Genomic DNA, 23,400 nt, shown 5'->3' with positions numbered 1-23,400 from the left:
ACTTTGAAAGGGTGTTTTGTTCCTTCTGTCTGAGCACATCTTGAGTACAACTTTTCAATGGCAATAAACAAAAATAAAGAATAGTTAATTGCGCTCCCAGCATGACTCTGACATTACTTGGAGTTCTGCAATAGCCTTGGATGGCTACATTTGAATGTCTAAAAGAAGTCAGTAGGATATTTGTAACAAGCAACATGACTCCATTAACATGTTAGAGAGAGAAATTTGGCCAAATACTGTCAAATCTTTCACAGTGCAAAAATCCAGAGACACTGGACTTTCTGGGTACACAGGGCAAGCTATTAGTGCTCTTCTCCTATTTTACAAGAAAGCAGCAATTGTCTTTGACCTGTTAAAAAGTATAAAGTGCATGTAAAGCTTGCATGGACTGCAGCTGAAGTCAAAGACAAAACTAGACAAATCAATATAAGCAGAAATAGCATTCCCACATGGAAAAATATTAACAGTATAATTTCTAAATGCTGAATACATATTACTTACCATCAGATATCACAATCTGAGAGTTTAGTTTTAGACTTTGAAAAATTTAGACATTCCTGTGCTTCCAGATAGAAAATAACCACAAGAGATTGTATTCATCTCACATAACCTGTTGAGAGACTCTGTCTATTGCCAAAGGAGGGAGAAAGGCACCTCCTGGGGGTGACTCAGGTTTTCAGTCTTTAAGCTACAGCTTTAAAATGAGATGTTCCCTTTACTTGTAAGAGAACATAAATTTCTCGTGTCATTAAGAGACGAAAGTTTTTCAAGTAAGACATACTATACTTTTCATATCTGCACTACATGAACATTTTCACTGATTTATATGCCACTGATCACTATTATGACTAGAAATCTGAAATATAATGAGGATGCAGCAATTTCTGTAGCCACACAATAGGCACTTGAAAGAAACTTCTCTGAAGTATTTTTTTGAAGTGTTGGTCCTTTCCTGAGGTATGCTGTTCAACTAGATGAACCACTGATATGCTAGGAAGACTGTCATGTACTTATTAAAATCTCCTTATTCTTACCTATTTTCTTATTCTCATAAGAGCTTTATATTGCATTTTAAAACCTTGACCTGACTGTCTGAAGAGAAGTTGCATTTATGCAGACACTGAATGAAAAATATATTTATTGGCTCTCAAGAATCACACTATTCTCTACTATGAAGTACCCTGCTCAATGCTTACAAACCCTTTAGCACTTTGTACTGTAACATTTTTATATAGTTTGATTTGAGAGCGTCCAGCTTTTTCTGCGAATTACTTTAGAACCCAAAATCTAAATAGATATTACAGGTGTATTTAAAAGCGTGAGCCTGGGAGAGGATTGTTCTCATGTGCCATATTCATACAGCCTTCAGGACTGAGTGTGGAGATATAAGAAATGGCAGCTCTATCACATGCAAAGTGTGTGTTAGATAAAGTGAGAAGGAGGTGGATTGAAAACTGGCTGGAATGGCAGGCTAAAAGGACTGTAGTTACTGTCACAAAGTCCAGATGGAGGCAAATCACTACCAGAGGTCAGTACTGAGGCCAACCCTGTTTTAACATCCTCATTAATAACCTGGATGATGGGAAGAGTGCACCCTTAGCGAGTTTGCAAAATTCAAAATAGGGAGGAGTGACTGATACAGAGAATTTGTGTGCTGCCCTTCAGAAGGACCTCAGCAGGATGAAGAAATGGGCTGACAAAAGCATCATAAAGTTCAGTACAGGGAAATGCCAAATCCTGCATGTGGAGGGGAACAAGCATATGCTGAGATCTGACTAACAGGGACAATCTTGGGGTCCTGATAGACAGCAAGGTTACCCCAAAGCAGCCATGTGCTCTTGCTGCCAGGATGGCCAGTGGCTGCCTAGGCTGCATTAGAGAGAGCATTGCCAGCAGATTGAGGAAGGTGAACTGTCCTCTTCACTCAGCATTGGTGATGCCACACTTGGACCAGTTCTGAGAGCCTCAGTACAAGGTACAGATTTCTGGAGTGAGTCCAACACAGATGATTAAGGGACTGGAACATCTGACAGATGAGGAAAGGCTGAGAGAGCTGTTACTGTTCAGCCTTGAGAAGAGAAACCTTGGGGGAATCTCACCTATGAGTATAAAAATGTGATGGGAGAGAACAAACAAGAGGGAGCCAGGCTCTTCTTCAATAACAGGACGAGAGGCAGCAGGCATAAACTGAAACACAGGAAATTCCACCTGATCACAAGAAAGGGGTTTTTTTGTTTTTTGATTTTGTTTTTTCTTTTTACTGTGAAAGTGATCAATCATTGCAACACATTGCTAAGAGAACATGTGGAGTCTCCATCTGCAGAGATAATTCAAACCCAGCTGGGCAGAAGGCAGGCAACCTGCTGTAGCTGACCATGCTTGAGCAAGGGGGATGAACTAGACAAGCTCAAGAGCTCCCTCCCAACCTAAGTGATTTTGTGACTTTGTGATTGCTAATAGCTTATTGTAACCACAGCTCCCTGCAAATGCAAGCTGAATGGCTGTTTGCTCTGTCTTTATAGAAAGCTTCCAGAAGCTTAGGTAAAACGAGCCCAAACACATTTGTTGGGTCTTTTTTCCCCTCACAAAATCATATTATGAAAATTCATATACACAGTTGTGCATGTATTTAATTTTGGAATATTTTAATTTCAGAAAACTTTGAAATTCCTTCCTATTTTGCTCTATGCATTTTTATTTATTAAGTGTTTCATAACAGATAAGCAGTAGTAGTGCTGCAAGATAGATTGAACACCTAATTTTTAGAATCAGTAAAGGAGTTAATACATTTTACTGATTGAAACAGCTTTTTAAATATTGTATCTCAGGCTGATTAAGTTCAGTGCACAGAGAATCTAGAAAAGGTATTCTGTACAACCAGAAAGTAGTAACTCATCTTCATGATAAAAGGAGTACTGACATTAAATAAACAAGAAAGAGACACTACTTATAGGGAGAGAGGAAAACAGTGACATTTATGTCTCATTTTGGGGTATCTAGCTCCAAAGGCTTCCTTATTCACCCTAAAACAGCGGGATTCCATGTTTCCTTCACCCTAGTGCTGAAATCATTGCAAGAATCAGGTATAAAGCTCTCTGCAGTGCACCAAATACATGCTGGAAGAGGGCCACCATGCATTGCTGTCAGAAAAAAAGATCTGAAACCCTGAAAAGTTTGTAAAAAAAAAATAAAAGCTCTTTGCTGTCTTGGCACTAAGCACATATAAAAAATATTAAAAAGCAATCTGAATACTAGGCACTAAAAGGGAACCTAAATTCAGGAAATGAAAGAAAGCTCTGTAAGTACTGTCTCTGATAGTATATTCTTTTTCAAGAAAGGCATTTATTTCTCACTGTCTTATCAGTACCCCAGTGGTAGTCTGTGAGCTAGAGATAAAATGATTTTTTTTTCTTTTTTTTCTGGCTAACAAATGAATTCTTACAGGATTCTAAAATGGCTACACTTTGCTCACCTCTCAGATGTCTATCTCTTTTCAGGAGGGTATCAGCGGTAAAGTTTTCCCGGACTTTAGAGACAAGCAGTAGATACCTATTAACTACCTGAGAACAGGACATGGGTTGGCTTCTGGGGTAGAAAGTAGGGAAGGATGAAAACAGGGAGAAGGCAGCAACTGGAGGACAGAACAGACACCAATCTCTTGACTGTCCAGAGTAAGAGGGGAGAAAAGAGTTACTATATTTTCTGAGGAAAGAGCTGCTTCTAGCATAAAGAATTAGGTAAAGAAAAGCATGCAGGTGAAAGCTTATGGGGCCCTTCAGTCAGTGATGCTAAAGCCCAAACAGAGCTCTGCAGGAACTAACTTTCAGAGAAGACTTGTTTTCATCTTAAAGGCCAAAGGTCTGTTAGATCATCTCACTGAGCTTCCTATTAGCGTACCAAAATCTTTTTTCCCCAATTACTCCAGAATACAGTCCAGTAGCAGGAATGTTTTTGGATAATGTACATCTTAACTAAAGGCATACTGAAAGCCTTGAAAGACATCCTGCTTTCCCCTGGGGGCTTGCTGTGATGGGTCACGCTACAAACATTTGCTCTATGTCTAATTGAAATCTGACTGTTTTCAGGTACCTGTCACTGAATCTTATTATCTCAGTTTCTGCTAGAATAAATGGGCTTTGCAGGCTTGGTATCTTCTTCCCAGGGGAATCCTAATGCAATCCTGTCATCTTTCTGTCTTCTGCTTAGTAAGATGCTAAGATATTTAAATCTCTTCCTATAAGGCCCTTTCAAATTTTTGTACAAAAACCTCCACATTTTTTTCCTAGCATTTATCCTGTTTAGCATCCCTTGCTACATTTTTATCCCTTTTGTAATATCCAGCCACTGCATATTATATTTTCTCTATTTAAACCATTGTGTTTTCTACATTATGGAGTTATTCTCCACTGGATTGAATTTGGAAATTCCAACTCTGTGATCCCAGAGCTTCTCAGTTTTCCAAGATGTAGCCAAGATTAATGTTGCCAAGTCAAAGAGCAAAGACTACCTGAACAGGCTTTTTAAATTTTAAACAATGTAAAATAGATGTGCTGAATTTTCCAGTCCCCTATTTTCCCCTACTAATTACCCATCTCCACTGTTTGTATATAGATTTGTTCTATATGTAGATAATTGGATTATCCTATTGTTTGGATTTCTTAATTCGCGTTAGACTTTTAATATCTCTCCCTCCTACAAGGTCATTTTTTGCAGCTCTGCATTGCATTTTTGTGAGAGATATACACTTGCAATTACAGGAGTTCTACAAATCATCACTGTGAATCACAGACATAAATAAACAAGGCTGATGCAAGACCTCTTACTGCTATCAGCTATAACATGAAACAGGTTACACAGACGGGCTGTGACCTGTGAGATCAGATTGGTATCTAGAGTTTTAATCTCTGTTCTTGCGGTGGTAGAGAAAAATGGCTATCATTTATCACTAGCAAAGCATGCAGCAAGCAATAAGAATGTGGGAGCTCAGCTACTTCAATAGTGGCTGCTGCGTATGTACATAAGCAGTGCTGTGCCATACGTCTGCTACAAACAACACACTGTAATTATGAGCACAGACACAGAATAGGTGACTTGAAACAGCAGAGTTCAGATAACTGCAATGGCAAAGTGTAATTGCAGTGAGCAAGTGTCATTAACTAATCTACTTAGATAATCAAGAGCCAACTAAAATTTCTCCACTACACTGTGGAGAAACCTCAAGGTATTCCAATTAAACCAAAGAAAAAAGGCAGGGGAACTCATCAAGTAATGGAAGAGTTTGGCTACTTCTGTTTCCTCTTTCAACACTAATATACAGGGCTAATAATCCTGGTATATAGTTTGTGACAAAGTGCACTGTTCTTTTTCTTTAGTTCGAAAACAGCAACACTGCAGTGCTCCAGGTATGATCAGTACAGTACAGGCTATTTGCTTCACAGGTTATGGAATCCACATGGATGATCTGGTGTCTCATCTTGGAATTCATCCAACAGTTTTAATGAGTCTAATCACTGACTTCTAGGGAAAGCAGGGGAAAGAGTGCCAGGGACATGAATCCACCTGGCAATGGCCCTGTTAAGCCATCCTCTGTTTAATCAAGCCTTTCACCTGTGCATGGTGGCATGTAATCATGCCCTTAATACGTAAGGCATAGAGTTCAGAGGACAATCATTCTTCCAGTTTAATTAAAACACTGCCACATTCCAGCAATTCCAAATCTTACATGCAAGGCAACAGTTGCTAGTCATGATTAATTCTGATAAATAGTTGTAATTTTGATAATTTCCTCCAAAACCAAAAACATGCATTGTTTTTGTTCTGAGATTTTGTTGTGCTGAGCTGAAGCCTTTATGAATAGCCTTTGCCTTCACAACACTATAGATGTTGATTATTGCACCTATTTTTGCAAACAACAAATATAAAAACTATTTTCCAAGATTACTGTTGCAATTACTATAAATTTTGTTTTATTACTAAAAATTTTTGTTACAGATAGTTGATCTTCAACTACTCATGGACAACTCATATGCTTTTTATATACACACCACTACATTTGAATTACTAACACAAACAAATAAAATAGAGAGCAACAAATTAATTGTTCTTTTAATCTTAGAGTGGTTTGTATTGGAAGGGGATCTTGAAGATCATCTAGTTCCAATCCCCCTGCCATAAGAAGGGACACCTTCCACCAGATCAGGCTGCCCAATCCAACCTGGCCTTGAACACCTCCGGGGATGGGACATTCACAATTTCTTTGGGAAATTTGTGCCCATGTCGCACCACCCTCACAGAAAAGAATTTTTTTGTGATATCTCATCTAAACTTACTCTCTTTCAGTTTGAACCCATTCCCCTTTCTCCTGTCACATGCTCTTGTAAATAATGTCTCCTCATCTTTCCTATAAGTTCCCTTCAGGTACTGGAAGGTCACAATTAGATCACACCTTCTCTTTTCCAGGCTGAACAATTTCAATTTTCTCAGCCTTTCTTCATAGGAGAGGTGTTTCATCCCTCTGATCAACTTGGTGGCCTCTTCCTTTTGCTCCAACAGATCCATGCCCTTCCTGTGCTGGGGACCCTGGAGCTGGGTGCAGCACTGCAGGTGGGGTCTCCTCAGAGCAGAGAAGAGGAGCAGAGTTCCTCCCTCACCCTAGAGGCCACCCTGATTTGGATGCAGCCCAGGATATGGTTGGCATTCTGTCCAGATGCTGCACTCTGAGAGCTTGTTTGTACTTTGTAACCCGAGAAACAGTCCCCAAGAGTCAGCTTCCACAGGATCACCAAGTCAGAACATGAGTTTCTTTTGAAACTTTTCAACTGTCAGCTTCTAAGTAGAAATAAGCAGTACCTGTCAATAACAGCTGAATAACAGATGGCATAAGTATAGGGACCATAATTTAGGGTCTGACTGAGAAAAGACCTATTATACAGCAATGACATTTCAGCATTCACTTCAGCAATACCTGGCAGAAGAACCTGGCAGTGGATCTAGATGGTTATTAAAGAGAGTGATTTGAAGAATTCAGAAATAGCTGTTTCTGAATTATGCAGTACAGTTTCAAGGTTCTGTCAAAGTTATGGGTGTTTTCCTGTGTAGCTCTGAAATGAAAAACAAGAGTTGAGATATTAATGTTTTGTGCAGCACATTAATTTAAAACATGCACAGTGCTAAAGCTTGCTATCAGCTGTTTTATAATACAGAGAAGCTTGTAAGGGAATAAAATATGGTTAGCAGAAATGTTTCATTTTAAGTTTGATGTTTTCTCTTCACATGAAGCACAAAAGGATATAGTTTATGTTCTATTATTGTTTTGATACTGAAAAAGCTCATTTTCTTATACTTCTGGGTGAAATGGGAGTAACTGCAGTGGTACTGGGCATCCTACATAGTCACAAAGCTAGTGGGACCAGACTGCTGTGGAAAAGCACCCCCAAAGCCGGAACTCTTTGGAGCTTTATTTGTCATCTTTTACACCACTCGATACAGAAACATCTTTGGGATCAACTTTAGGCTATTCTGCTGCTAACCTGTAGTACAAAGCACCAAGGCTACCTCAGTGTACCTTGTGATCCTGTAAGAAAGGCACTTGGACTTCACAAGCTACTTCTAAAAGCACCATTTTCTGGCGCTAACACAAGAAACAGAAAGAATATATGTCATTTTACATCCCTTCAGATGGTAGGAGCCCTGAGCCATGCAGCATCTCACAGACCTCTACTCAGGGCATATGGCACAGATCCCAGCCTGTAGAAAATTTCCCTAACACTTTGGTTTTGAGACCTCCTATGGAATTTTTTGAGAAAAAATAATGTATTCAGTATATCTGTTGTCAAACAACTGTATGTTCACATGAGAACTTGCTGCTCTTCTATAAGATAATGCCAAGGCCACACAGGTGGTGTAACTGGAAACACAGAGTGGGAGCTGCCTGTGGGCTCCTCTGTTACCATCACCCTGCTGAGTTTATCCTGAAGGACAAGCTGTACATGCAGCACAGGGCAGTACAGCCTGCTTGAGCTGACATTCCTCATGGATTGCTAACTCTTTGATGCACAATAGTCTTCTGGTTAGGATTGCTACAACCCCAAAGGGGAAAATCTTGCAGCTGTTCAAGGCTTTAGGCCTTGCTTCCCTGCTGTGGGCATCAGCTGGTGCTCTGTGTCACACTGGTGGGTCCCACTGCTCCCTGAAGTGAGCTCTGCCTGTTATCACACATGAGACAGAGTGGCAAAGGCTTGTTTCTGGAGGGCCCCTGTATTATCTAGCATGAGAGCAATGGGATTTACAGGCAGGCTGTGCTCCAAGCTTAGGCAACCTACCGGGACAATAAAAATGCAGAGTGCATCAGGCTTCTCATAGCATCGACCACACCATGTACAACACAGCTGCAAGCACAGAAGACAGAAAAAGATGTAGGAGGGAACAAGATGCTTATGGCTCTGTCTGGGCCATAGTTCAAATGCCCAGTACAGACAGTGCTAAGTGATCTATTACTCTGTATGTGGAGAGTTGGTGGCTCAAGACTATGTCTTGGTCTTGTCTGCATGCCTTAGCCAACAACTCCTGAGCCCTGCACCTAGGTCTCACTTCTTGACCATTTTTCTGATTTTGGTGGTTCAGAAAAACATCAAAACTCAAGATACTATGTATTCATAAGTAATGTGAAATTAATTTACTGGTAGGACAATTAGAACACACTGCAGCCAGGGGACTATTCACAACCCAAGGAATCATATCCATGTGAAAAAAGTCACATTCTTTACTTCTTTGGTACTTTAAGACCATACAACAAAGTCCTGATGGGACCTTGCATGTCACTGCTCTTAATGTCAAGGAGACTTCATAATTCTTTTCAGAAACTTTCTGACTCTAAGACTGCTCCCACACCCCATTTCCTAGGGTTTTATGCAGCTGTGCATCAGATTTGCTGTTCAGGGGGATTTCCATTGTTGCTCTGCCATAAAGCTGACCTCAGACAAGTCTGTGCCACCCATGGACCTGCTGTGTGGTTGCTCAATGCATTGGTCTGGAAAGACTTGCCAAATATTGAATGTGACCTGGCCAAAGTCATTGTAACTGTGTCCAACCTGCCTGAATGGGTTTTCCTGTGTAAATTCTATGTTGTAATTCAATGTGAGACTTAGAGGAGCAAGGCTGGGAAGTTGCAACAGTCTTCTATGAACTGCTTCTCATCTTATACCTGCACTTAATTGGAAGACTATGACTGTTTTATTGTCAGTAAAGATGCTATTCCCAGGCTACAGGCCAATAACTATTTAGGCCAAGCTGAAAGCCCAGGGATTAAAGCACACTAGGGACCCAAAAATACCTCAAAGGGTGAAGAGAGAAGGGGACAGCTGACAGTGGTTTAATTTGTGGGCAGAGGGATCCATGCCCCAGATTGTGAACTGAAGCCTGTGCAAAGTTTGCTGTGTAAAAACTGGGAATTAACAGTGATTTTCAGAGAAAAAGCAGGAACCAGTGCCTGTTCCCACAGCATGGAATAAGACCCTTTAGCTGAAAAAGGCACCAAAGCTGGACAACATTTGAAGCAAATACTGCAAGAAGGAGAAAGATCTAAGGAACTAGGAAAGACAGACAAGACAAGAGACAAAGTGCTTTAACACTGTCTTTTCCAGAAGTACAGAGGAAGGAGGCATCCCCACCAAGTCAGGAATTGCTCTGACTTCTCTGTCTTCCTAGAAATCATCAGTAAGACAGTGATTACTGCAAGAAGCCCTAGGAGTCCACTCAGGAAGGCTTCAGCTTTCTCTCAAACACAAAGGGAAGCTCAGAAGCAAATGACTAATGGCCCAAAGCTTTATTTGATTTGCTGCTACAATTATCTAGTGGCTGGCAAAGCTCACTGGCCTCCCTCAGGTACTAATCCATACTGGGCTATTTCAAAGAGTTCCTGAGAAACTGAAGCTTAGATAACCTCATTAAAAGCATTTGAGAGGTGTTTCAGCTACATTAATGCACGATATGACTAGTGAGGATAGCCATATGCTGCTTATATATAAAAATATTAATAAGTCATCTCTTGGCTAGCTGAGATTCCTAAGTTATGTTTAAATGGAATAAAGATATGATGGGCATTTGGATATATAGAATGCTTAGAGACTGAAGATGAATTTGGTCATCCCATCAAAACAAAAGGGTAAGGAGTGTTTAAAGTTCAACTTAGGCTAATATTTGATTTCAAAGGCTGGTAACTAGACTAATTTCTTTTCAGAAATTAAAACTTGGTATGAAAATGTTTAAATAACTGCCCCCAAGTGAAGTGTTCCTTGTGCAAACCTGGGGGTTCAAAATTAAAGAAAGAGAAGAACATGGATATACAACATAATCTTCTGTTCCCCTGACTTGTCTTTGCCCATCCCTGTAGCTGTGACAGATCCATTACAGTAACTACTACAACCCTGTTGCTGCAAGGACAAAGAGCCCCTCCCATCCAAAAGGAAAAATAGTGTGTCATGAACAATGGATGAGGTAACATTTTTCACCTTCAGATTTACCATTTGCTCCTTACGATAAAATCCTTTTTGGTTCAGAGTGAGTTGGTTAAAAAATAAATGTAAGAAGAGTGTGGAGAAAAACTACAACCCTTTAATGCAGATTGGATCACAAGAACTGCAAAAACCAATTCTGGCATAAGACCCTGCTTGATATGTCTGAATTTTGGATCAGAGCTTCTACATTTCAATCCCTGGAGAGCATCTCAAGTATCATCACTGCCAACGCACAGACAGTTTTAACAAAATTCTCTTTAATTTGGTCTTACAAATCTGCAACAAGGGAAATTCTGAAATTTCCCATGCTGTCTCTTCTGGGGCATCACGATTCTGGCATCTAACCATCATGCTGAGGTTTCAGCTGCTGTAGTTCTCATTCCTTTGTCTTCACTAAGAACTTTCAGAGGGCTCAAACAGGCTATACTTCTGTTTATTCCTGCTCAGACAGCTATGATCCTGGTGAATCATGCTCAGGCTGAGGTTCACTGTAACCCCCTGATTCTTCTTCACGGAGCTGCTCTCTACCTGGCTATTCCCCACCCTGCATTTCTGCATCCACTGGCTCTGCCCCTGCACTTGTGCTTCAGGAGCATCCTGATTTTCCTGAACATTTATCCAGTTTGCCAAGATCATTTCAAAAATCTAATCGTGTTCCCCAGCATGGCCACAGCCTTCCCACACGTGCTCAATTTGCACGTATCACTATCCACATCACTGGTGACAAACTTTGCTGGTTTGACTGAACCAACTGCTGTGTTTCCCGTGCTGGCAGCTGAGCGCTGCTTAGCCATGCAACAGTACAGCCAGGTCAGCACCTATCTGTCCCTCGGCTTGGACTTATCACGGGAGTCAAACCCACCCTTACATGAAGTAAGAGCTCCTTTTTCTCACGCATCCTTTACAAAGAGAGACCAGACTTTGATTATCAAAGTCCAAGCCAGCTGTTGGCACAGAGCCGCTGCTGTCGCTTGCACATCTGTGAAAAATGCAAATCACTTGTTTTTTAAATTTTAAAAGTTTATTGGTAATAAAATGGTTATAAAAATAGTAATACAATTAGAGTAATAATGATTTGAACTATTTGAATTAGGACAATATGAGGCAATAGAGACAAAGAGTTATGGACGTCCGGGTACCTTTTTCTGGGCAGCATGAGCCCGAAAAAGGACACCTGTTAACAAAGGATTACCCCTTAAAAGCAATAGCCTGTTGCATATTCATACACTTCATACATGATGCATAAAATCCATTCAAATACAGAATTCTGTCTAGTCATTGTCAATTTCTTCCTCTGAGTCCTAACAGTGCCTTCGAGGAGGGAAGAAGTTTCTTGTGATAAGAGGGCAATAAATTCTTTTTCTCTGAAAGATTTAGGTGTCCTGTGGCTGCTGTCTCTCTGCGAGTCCTTTCTTTAAAAAAAAGTATCCTACATAGCATAGTTTCTATTTTAACATTTTTTATAACCTAAAACTATATTTAACACACTACTTAAGAGAATCAATACAGCATTGCTTTCTAACAAAACGCATATAACATTCATTTCAGTATTTGCGAAAAGCCAACCATAAAACACATGCATTTTTCCCAACATCCCATCCCTGCGCTCCGCGCGTTCGGAGCGCAGCCGGTGCGCGGCCGCGGCGGCTCCGGGCCCGGGCGCTGCGCGGGGCCCGCGCGGGGCCGGGCGGCGCGGCCGGGCCCTGCCGGGGTCACCATGGCGACCCGCGGCCGGCGGGGCTGGCGGGGCGGCGCGCCGGGGGTTGAGCCGCCGGGCTCCCAACCGGCCGCGGCCAACAGCCGCCGCCTCCAGCGGCCGCGCCTACGCAGGGCCGGCGGGCGGCCTGGGCGGCGCAGGGCGGCCGGAGCCTCCCGTGGGCTGGTGGCGAGCGGAGCCGGGCAGCGCGGTGGGGCACCCGTCATCCTGCGGGGCGGGCGGGAGGAAGGGGTTGCTAGGGGCGCATTTGTGGTGGTTCGGAGGGTTTTTTTATTTTTTATTTTTTTTTATTCTTTTCCCCCCCGCGATTTCGTTTTATTTCTGTGGGTTTTTTCGCTCCTCCGAAAGGTACCGGCGTCGGGGCGATGCATCGCATCGGAGAGAAGAGCCGTGCGGGGCGGCGGGAGTCCTGCCCCGCCGTCCTCCGCAGCAGCAGCGGCCGGGCCGTGCTGGGGGTGCTGACGGAGAACGGGCAGCTGCAGCAGCGGCCCGGCGGCCAGGTGAGCCCCGCTGCCCGCAGCCCTGCCGCCCCCCTGCCTGCAGAGCCCGGCTGAGCTCCGCGGCCCGGGGCTGGCAGCCGCCGGCATGAGCGGTGCACGCACCTGCCCCGAGGCTGCCGGCAAAGACCTGGCGTGGCGGGGTGAGAAGGTGACTCGGGCTCCAGTTCTCAAGCGTGAGTTTCCCGAGAAACCCTGCTGGTAACCGCACAGTCCCACCCTGCGGGTGTTTCCCCGTGGAAGTAGTCTGCGTAAATAATTCATCCTGGAAGGAAGGGATACTACTCGGCCGCTTACCCTCCACAGTGTCGGGGGTAGTTTAAGGAAGGGCTGTCCACTGACCCGAAGCTCTCATTGGTGTGTGGCAAGCCGTGTTCACTCCAGGGTGCCAGTGCTTTCAAGACGTTCAAGTTAAGGACGTGTGGTTGTTCTGCCTTTCTGTCCCTTGAGCCCTCCTGGAGTATGCTAGTGGGGCAGGAATAATGTTACTGTTCTGACCTAAAATAGCAGCTGGTATGGGTTCACAAAACTCTTCTTGACTTTGGCTGTATGAAGCCCCTAACTGAGCTGGTGGCTTACTGCTAGATGGTGTGAAACATTGTAGCCTGGTCACGCGTAGTCCTAGGGGTTGCGATGCTTAAGCTCAAAAATTCAAACTTCAGTTTTTAACTCTGCTTGAAGTGCCTTCTTGCAGATGCAGTCCTTCCTAAGTCTGTGACAGTGCTTGAGCACTTTTGTTAACTTGCTGCACTTGCAACTGCTCCTTGCCAGAACTGAACGTGTAGCAGACTGCACTTCCCAGCCCCATTAGAACCGAGCAGCACCCGCGTTCTCCTTGGTGGGAGGCACTCAGTATGATGCTGCTCCCCTGGTTTCCTGACTTTTACTACTCTTAATTCTTTCTGTGAGGAGTCTGTCACAGCAAGACAGCTACAAGTGGCGCCGACTTCATAGGCATCAAATGTAGCTAGTTGGTGGGTTTTGCATGAACTTCTGTTATTGGTGTCTGTTACACAAGGAAGTGATTTTCTTTTTGAAAACTAGTGACACACTGTTTTCCTCCTGAGCTGCCCTCCCACAGCGTTACTGTGTTCTCTGCTTCAGGGTACTGCTATCAAGCGCTTCTCTAGCTTTGAAAGCACCATCACTTCATCTAGAAAAGATGAAGTGCCCAACTGCATCATCAGTGCTGCACCAAAGCAAGGTTTTGCTATCTACATAGATAACTCAGAAGATAAAGAAAACTACAGCTGCCAAGTGTCTGAAGAGCTGGAGTTAAGCCACTGTGAGCTGGATACCAGTGCAATGACATCCACTATTCACCGGCTGTTGGATCTGAGTTCAGGTAACTCCTGTTACTGCTCAGATGGTGTCCATAGCACAGCCACATGTAGGGTGGTTATGAGTTGTGAATTATAAGGTAGTGAGTAGCTTATGTGCAAGCTAACTTGGATTGTGTCTACAAGAGAGGCAATACTTCTGAGCTAAAATTAGCAAGAGAAAGTCAAGAGATTAATTATACAAATGTCTTGCTGCTTCCTACCTGTTAGGCTCTCCTATGGTAGTGGACACATCCTTCCAATCCCAGCCAGAGGATCACATGGAAGATGTTGTAACTCTGGCTGTGGGAGAGTATGCAGAAGACATTCATCAGTACCTCCGAGAGGCAGAAGTAAGTTGTTGTGAGAAGCTTATAGGTATCTGTGGTAGGCTGCAATATTGCAAAGATCCAGGGCTGCCACTGAACTACAAAGAAGAGAAAGTAAATAGTAAAAGTAATTTCTAAAGGCAACATATAGTTGGTGATAAGTTCTTTCTGGATTAATGCATCCCTGTTAATTCCTATGATGGGAGCATCTCTTGACTTGTTTGGTATGAAGAATTCTTGCAGATGGGCATAGAATGCTGAAATAACGCTAAAGCAGTTTGATGTGATCTCACTGACAGCTCTCTGGCTATAGCAGTAGGTTTTCCTACCTTGTTGTGTCAGAGCAGTGAAGTGCAGTCTCCTGATGGGAAGAAGAGGGAAAATCTGCTTGGTCCATTTTCCAATGGCTCAATTGATGGCAAAGGCTGTCCATAGTCCAGGAAGTGTTTTACTATTCTCCTGCTAACACCAAAGCTTCAATCTGTCTCTTCAGTGTAGAAATACTAGAGATGTACAAATTTTAGAGATGCCACTAGCTGCAAATAATTACCACTAGCACAATAATTGTACTTAGTACTTCCAGTTATTGAGTGGGACAACCCCTGCTCTTTTAGTGTAAGTATAAAGAATATTCATGAGTTCAGCCATCCATGGTTCTCTTCAGAGTGATCATCCTGATTCTTCAACTCTTTCCAAACAGGTAAGATTTAGGCCCAAGCCCTACTACATGAAGAAGCAGCCAGATATCACAACAGGAATGCGTGCTATCCTGGTAGACTGGCTGGTGGAAGTAGGGGAAGAGTATAAACTCCGGACAGAGACTTTGTACTTGGCAGTCAACTTCCTGGACAGATTTCTTTCCTGCATGTCTGTTCTCAGAGGGAAGTTACAGCTTGTAGGAACAGCGGCAATTCTTCTGGCTGCGTAAGTGTTCCATCTTCCTAAATCTTGGTGATCCAAAGCCTATTTTTGGGCACAGTCTAGTAATGTAATTTGAAGGAAGGAAGGTTGCATTAGTAGATAGCTTTTCATGATGTCTCAGGATTAGCAACATGGGCTCCTTTGGTACTATTAAAATGAAATATTTAATGTTGAATGTGAAAAGCTGTAGTGGGGAAAGCTTGTAATCATCAACACAGTAGCAGAAGCAGTACAGTGTGAAACTGCTAGCCTGTAAGGCTGTAATGGACTCTCAGTTGCAATCTTCAGTTGCCCTTTAACTGCTCTAACTAGACAGAGTTAGCAACATAGCTTAAAGGTGCATGGGTGTTTGTCTGGAGTGTGCTGTATTACTGAGAGCTGCCTACTGAAAGCTTGCTCTTAAGAGCTAACAACGTGAGTGTATGTCTATCTAGACTTGGAGTTCCTCTAGGTATATTTGCCCAAGTTTGAAACTAAATTGTTAACTAGCCTGGAGGAACAAGTAAAATTAGAGCTTTCCACAAGTTTTAGTAATGTCATGTTGTCATATAACTTCAAAGCTGAAAAATGTGGCTTCTATATCCCTTTTTCAGGAAGTATGAAGAGATCTACCCACCAGATGTGGATGAATTTGTCTATATAACAGATGATACCTACACAAAGAAGCAGCTGCTAAGAATGGAACACTTGCTTCTCAAAGTGCTGGGTTTTGACCTAACAGCCCCAACCATCAACCAGTTCCTCCTTCAGTATATTCAAAGGCGTGGAATCTGTATGAGGACAGAGAACTTTGCAAGGGTATGGACTATCTGTCTTCTGGGACTGAGGGGGAAGAAAGTGATCCTTAAAGGAGAACTACTTGCATTTCATGAAGCTGTCTTGGCAACAGGCCTAAAACTGCATGTTTCATAGCAGTGGCTTGTGTGCTGAGACTTTTGGATAGATGCCTCATGGAAATCCCAGGTTTGGTCTGTCTTGTCTGGTCAGGGGATAATTCACTGACCGGGCAATTAGATGGTAAAAATCTGGTGGTTTTTTTTCGAACAGTGCCTGTGTAGCAGGCTTGTCCTGGATTTGGTGCAACTGTGTATTGCTCCACAATGACACAGAATATACCAGCATAGCTGCATAGGAGTTGCCTGGAGTACGCAACCAAGCTTAGAAACAACAAAATTACAGTAAAACATTTGACCAACTGCTTCTCTGCAAAGGGTATAGGATTGTACAATAACTCTACTCCAACAGAACCTATATTGTGTTTCTTAGATCTGTCAATTTATCCCTGATGTCCAGGTGTTTATCTATATAAACAAGAGCCTTAGCAGATAAGAAAAGTGTGTCTGTCAGTTTTATGAAACTTGACTTTTCTGAGTCTTTATCTGTAAAATCAAGTCAGATCTGATGATGGAACCAGAACTTCAGATTAGATTCGATTAAATGGGTTAGGCTTTGGCAAAATGTGGTCTTTCTGTCCCCCCAGAAACATGATAAAGGATCTTCTGTAAGATAACAGGACTGGAATGCTAATTCTTCTCACTAAGTACATAGTTTGTGCTTTTATGCATCATACTGAGACCATTGACAAACTTTAATACTTGCAGTATTGGACTGATTGTACCAACTAGGTTGATTCTTTTTGAAAAGCTTTGATTTTCTTGTTCAGTATCTTGCAGAGCTGAGTCTCCTTCAAGTTGATCCTCTTCTGAAGTACCTTCCTTCACAAATTGCTGCAGCAGCCTACTGTTTAGCAAACTATACAGTGAACAGATCTTTCTGGGTAAGAACAAAAACTGTGCATTAATAAATAGCTCAAGCATTTTGTTATTGTTAGAACTGAGCTGAGAAGGAGGAGGAGTAGCTACAAAGTATATTGTTCTGAAGGCTGAAATCCTAGGATGAGTAGCTGTTCTTGAGTTAATGAGACTACCTGATAAAAATGACTGTTAAGTAAACCTGAAATATCATGCCTCTTCTCTGAAACAGAGGAGATTTTACTGTGTTGCTGACTTACATCAAGGCTGTACCAAAGGCCCCACAAATGTCCTAAACTACACCCCCAGATACAATTCAGTGTCTTTCTGGGAGAAAGGGGAGAATTGATTCTGGCTACCTAAGTGGCTATACTGCTGTGTAATTGTGGTTGCTTTACCACAAGCCTTGGTAGACCTTCCAGCTCTATGTTGGAGAAATAGCTTTAGTGCAGAGTAAGATCCAGAAGAGATGTAATGGATGCACATGCTTAGAGCAGAAGGAGCTTGTCAGACTTAATGGCACCAAGGAAGACCTAGAGTGAAACTGATGGCACAATACAATTGAATCTTTTTCATGCTTAAAGAGTCTAGAGTGAGCTCTGATGTAGTGAAAAGAGTTTCTGCTTCCGTGGGAAACCCATCTTCTGGATGGCTGCTGGCTACAGTAGAGTAACACTGTTTTTTCTCATCTGACCAGCCAGAAACACTTGCTGCATTTACTGGATATTCCTTAAGTGAGATAGCGCCTTGCCTGACTGACCTGCACAAAGCATGCCTTGATGCATCCCATTGCCAGCTGCAAGCTATTAAGCAGAAGTATAAGCACCCAAAGTAAGTAACCAGCATGCCAGTGTCTTGGATAGCTGTAAGCACAAGATGACTCTGTTTTTCCAGCTTGGGCTGTGGCTGCTGTAGCTCTCTCACAGTTGTCAGCTTCTAGTTCTGAAACAGAAGCCTCCATCAGCCCCTTGAGGAGAAAACTTTTCTGACCAGAAAAGTGAGTAATCCATAAGTATGCAGATGCATTGGATAACAACTTTGTCTGCAATGTTGCAAGATGATGCTTCTCTTCTCCAATGTATTGCACAATCTGGTGATAGTTTAGTTGAAAAATCTGAAGCTAATATCTTCAGATATTAGCTTCAGAATGAAGCTAATATCTGAAATGAATATCTGAATGAATGAAGCTAATATCAGAAATGAAGTAGTCACTTCATTTCTATTCCAGGTACCTGCAGGTGTCTCTTCTGGAGCTCCCAGCAGTTCTTCCTCTGCGCTAGACACTGTGGATCCTGGACTTGAAGATTACTGTGTCCCAATCAACAAAGCTGGTCTAACATTTCATAGAGCACTGCGGGTCATGTGTCTGTAACCACAGTGATCAGAATGTTTTTAAGATAATATTTTTTAATGAGATGCCTTTTTAAAAATAGGTATTAGACTATAGCTCTTAACATAACTGAAAGCACTTTTAATAAATGTCTTATTACACTTTACTTCTGTGAATCTTCTGACTTCAGTTAATGCCTGCAGTAACAGCAAGTGGAATGAATTTTTGAATTTTTGTTTTGTTTTGGTTTTTTTTCGGGGGGTGGGATTTGTTTTTTACTGAATAGCTGTGAGCACTCATAAGCTGGATGGAGTGGATAAAGCAGAGCTTGAACCACCACAACCTGACATCCCTGGAGGTAATTGGCTGTAGTCCTGTTTGTTCTTTCTTCAATGAGATAAGATCCTGTGGGCATGAACAGAGGTTTTTTTCTCTGACTTGTTTACCATATTAGTCCAAGAACATCCACATGCAATTGGTCTTTGAACTCTGAACATGTTTGTAGAAGATCCTCAATGTTGAGGTAAAAGTCAGACTTCCCTTTATGGAAACAAGATAGGGGATTGCCCTGCAGGGAGCTGGGAGATTGTGGCTGGCAGAGCATTGGGAGTTTTTCATACACTGGTGAACAGACTGCATTAGAGAGCAATGCCAAAAGCTGTGAGGTACTGGAACAGCAGGGTTGATCTGGATGGCTCCTGAGTCATTCTTGTAGTGTGGGATGTTGTTATAACAAACCTGTCTGAGATGACCTCTCGTGTCACTAGAGCACTGGTGGTCCTGTGTGAAGGGAGGGTGATGGGACAGAGCTATTAGCTGTCTGTCGTAGCCTGAGCTGCTACATGGCCTTGTGTCCCACTGTCAGGTATTTGTTAGGTAGTGCTTCAAAAAAACCCCAAACATCCAAACAGGGCACCACCTTGTACTCTCAAACACAACCCCTGTCCAAAGTAGTTTAAAAAGTTGGTCATATTGGTCAACAGGTAGAGAACTATGATCCACTCATAGAAATGGTAAGGTAAGTCTGAGGTGTGCTCATACTGCAAGAGTTTAAAACTTCCAGGGCTTACTGCTTCCTAAGAGAGTGATCTGTACATTGCATTATGAGCTTCCAAGCAAGAATAGGTTTAACACTTGACACCAGTATGCAATTCAGGAGACATATTAAGTAGCAGCTAACAAGCTGCTATTTTAATTTAAAACCTGATTATGCCAATATGTGTGATGAGGCTCTTAGCTTTGGCATTCCCTCAATTTATGTAAGACTTCTTTTCCCTGAATTCCTCCCTGTGCAGCCTGATGGATCTTTCTAGTAATGTAAATTCTTGTATTTCTCTGAAGTGGAGGTAGTGGTTGTGACTGCTTCACTTGTCTCAAAGTAAACAGCCTTTAAGGGAGGAGAGTAAGTATGCCATTTCAGCCTAGCACAGTCTTGTGCTGCAGTTTCAGTCTAGTTCTTGGTCTCTTGCTTCAAACACTTTCTAATCAGTAGAGTGAATTTGTCTTGATATGTCTATGATAATGGACAGTGAAGTGACCACACAGCCCATGCTCATGTCTGTGGCATTCATTTTGTGATGGGGGCCTCGATCCATATTTTGTTCATGCACTGAATTTCATGGCTTGTGGACATATGATCTAAAGGTGGGATATGAACTTCACTCCTGCCGGCAGTCAGCTTCTTTAAAGAGTGTCTCAGTGCAAGGCTGTGCCAGTGACACTTACCCACAACAGGCAACTCTTGGCCGCTTGTTTCACAAGGAAGTGGTGAGTGCCCTGAGCAAGTGTTGCCAAGTCTGCCCAGCTTATGAATATCAGCTTGTTTGGTGTTTCAGGCTGAGCATAAGATATTCTGAAACCCCATTTTAATAAGATTCTAACTGTAAGTAATTGTGCTCACTGAACTGCAGCTAACTGTAGTGTTGGGTATTTTCAAAGCAGAAATGAATGTCTTAAATGCAGGAATGTTGTCCTTGTGTTACAGGAGACTAAAGATTACTGTGGTCATGCTGCAGCAGTAATGGGGAAGAGATGAGTTTTTGTTCTTATAAACAGTCTAAAACCACAGTCATGCCTCATGTTCCTGGGCCAATAGATTTGGTGCATCTAACAAAGTGAGAGTCTGAATTTACTAAGTGTTTTAATATCTGGAGTCTTTCTAGAAGCTACACTTTTGTTCTGTTTTACTTTCTTAAATTTAACTTATAAGTGCAAGGCTATTGCAGCAGTTTCACTTCACATTCACAGAGCTTCAATTCTTTGGTATATAAATAAAATATACCTGGAGCTTTTTGGCGTTTTTTATGATATGCGAAGATTGTACTTCATCTGCTTTCTTGTTTTGTAATTATTTTTTGACTCAGCTTTTGACTTAAATATTGTTTCAGTCCAAGGCTAAAAAGGGTAAAAAAAAAGTAGTTAAGATGAAGAATCACATAATGCTGCAGTCTGAATGCTAATAATGAGTTTGGGCAAGATGGATTAAATTTTAATTTGTGAGATACAAGAAACTCATCTTGAAGTGGTCTCATCTGAGATCTGTAATAATGTCATTTTGAAAGTTCCTGCTCTAATCTCACTGCCTTTTGTTGAATTTGTCTTATTCAGAGCAAGGAAGAAAGACCTACTGCTGTTATAGGAGCGAGCCTTGACTCTTCCAAGGTGAAAACTGAGTTCTATCTCCTTTCTCTTTCAATGTGAATCATCACACTTAACTCTGGCCTACCCCTTGTGGGCTGTTCTCTGCACATGATACCTGAGATCAAGTGATAAAAGATGCTACAGTTGGGCATAAAGTGGTAATCAAGGTGAAATAATGCTGTTTCAATAGATGAAGTGCTTGAATACAAATGCAGAAACACGTAGGAGTACTAAAGGTTGTACTGAAAATCAGGTATACAGGAAGATGGATTTATAAAGAGGGAGATGAAAGCAACCCAAAAGGAAATTTTAAGTTTTTAATGATGTAGTCACTGCCTGTGCAGTGTGGAGAAGCTAAGACGTATAAAGCTCACAACCTTGTGTGATCCTTGAAACAGAACTAGAACTAGATATAGATAGAGATGTAGATATCTATAGATATAGATATGGCTGAAGACAGCCATATCATGGAAAAAAAAAAAAGGTAATGGATATTAAAGCTTAAACTGAGATGGTCTCAATTCTTGACCATCATCCTTAGTGGCTTGTAAACCATGGCCACAAATAAAACTTTTGTTGCTGTTGTTTGGTTGGTTGATTGGGGTTTTCTTTGTTGTTGTTTTTTGGGGTTTTTTGTTTGGGGTTACTTTTGTTCAGGAAATACTTCGACTGTGGCAGTTTTGGAAATGCCAAGGATGATCATGTTCAGTTATCTCTGTTGTGAAGGTCAGTCTGTTGAATGTCAGCATGTGTATTTCAAAGGCTGAATATTGACTTCTATGCAGGCTACAGTGTCTTCCCCCAGTTAAAATTTACTGGGACAAAAGCTACTGGTGAAACAGCAGGCTGAGCACATCCAAGGAGCTTTGAGGGATCACTCAGTACTCCTAGTGGAGTAGGTTGGAACTGAGGTGTTGAGGACTTTATCTTTGATCCATGATGTTCAGTTCAAGAGGTCTTTAACACAAACATGAACATCCCTAATCTTATTCTAGCAATTTCCATAATATCATGCTGCAACTTTCAAGAGACTTGGCTGCCTGATAGTGGTTTTCTGTGTTGTAGTTAACATTTTTAAACAATAATTTCTAACAATATTTTAGCCATCTCTGGTGTTTTGAGAAAACTGTCCTTATAACTGGAGATGTATTGTGGATCCACCATTCGCTTAAGATTAATAGGGATAAGTGCTACTTGATACTTTAGGGGAAGGTACTGGCTTAAAAGCTATGGTGTGCCTTTGTTTTCCTCTTCTCTGGGGTGAGTTAAGGATGTCTGAAAGGTACGTAGGTGTTTAGAGAGAATGCTTTGATTGTGTTCAGAACAGTTAAGCTGCAGAAGGTTGTCTGCCTTGCTGGGAAATCTGGCTGTGTGATTAGTCTGTGTGCATACCTACTTGTTGTCAGTTCTACAAGTGACTCAAATTGGCTCTGATCACTGAGGTGGGTTCTTATTTTAGCCACTGGCCTTGAAGCAGCTTGTGGGGCTGCTCTTGAGCATGAGAAACAAGCCAGCAACATCAGTTATTGCTTCCTGGGTTTAAGCTTTTTATCTTGCAATTTTCCTCAGCACCTGCTTCCCCAGAGCAAGATCATCTTCCTCTACTGAAGAGCTGTACAAACTGCGCTAGGCAGATGTGAACTGGAGGCAGTACAGACCCATCCCCTACTACTCAGATCTTCTAGAGCTGTTAAGCTAGCTCTTCTGAAGTTTCTGGGGCTCTTTAGTATTTATAGTGGGTGTATGTATTTTCCCATTGCATAAGACAAGAAATGCACTGAATACTTTGTTTTAGCTGTTATTTGTTTCATACTTCTCTTGTATGGCATCCTCTACTTTCTCTTGGATGCTTGTTTATATTGCATCTACTTAAAATACAAAAGAGACAAAGCTTTGCATGATGAAATGTCCATTATGAACACCCCTGACAAAAGTTTATGGAGAATGTGCTCTGCAGAGATATAGAGAAACAGTGGATTAGACATAAACCTGTGTGATAAGTAATATAGCCAGTTACAGCTCTTCTTCCTTGCTCTTTGTCACTGTAGATGGCAGCCCTGCAAACATTGAAGAGAAACTTCAGACAAACTTACAGGACAGCCTACAGACAGATACTGACCACATGATAGAGTTAATCCTAAAGTAGATGCCTACCTGCATCAAATTGTGTCTGGGCCAAGAAAGACCAGGCAGTCTGGGTCTGAATCCCTCTGAAGATGCTAAAATTATGGTTCTGTCTTGGAGTTTTGTACAGTGCTTGCCTGTAGGAGGATAGAATATAAGAAAATAAAGATAGTGTAGAAAGTAATCTTACCCCTAAGGAGTTGCAGCTGGGCCAATTATCAAAGATGAGGAACAGGCCTGACTTTAACAGGCCACAGC

At 42.0% G+C, this 23,400-nt stretch overlaps 1 protein-coding gene across 1 annotated transcript; it reads left to right on the top strand.

Moving 5' to 3' along the window:
* Positions 1-12,276: 12,276 nt before the first annotated feature.
* Positions 12,277-18,544, top strand: CCNA1 (cyclin A1). Its single transcript, XM_064729237.1, has 9 exons — positions 12,277-12,421; positions 12,580-12,731; positions 13,833-14,073; positions 14,279-14,400; positions 15,077-15,300; positions 15,891-16,095; positions 16,961-17,074; positions 17,746-17,879; positions 18,277-18,544. Exons 2-9 carry the CDS (start codon positions 12,597-12,599, stop codon positions 18,326-18,328), a joined length of 1,227 nt encoding a protein of 408 aa, XP_064585307.1. The 5' UTR covers positions 12,277-12,421; positions 12,580-12,596; the 3' UTR covers positions 18,329-18,544.
* Positions 18,545-23,400: the final 4,856 nt, after the last annotated feature.

This window comes from Zonotrichia leucophrys, chromosome 1, assembly GCF_028769735.1.
Source record: "Zonotrichia leucophrys gambelii isolate GWCS_2022_RI chromosome 1, RI_Zleu_2.0, whole genome shotgun sequence".
NCBI lineage: Eukaryota > Metazoa > Chordata > Aves > Passeriformes > Passerellidae > Zonotrichia > Zonotrichia leucophrys.
The sequence above is the reverse complement of the archived record's forward strand: the minus strand, read 5'-3'. Positions and strand labels throughout refer to the sequence as shown.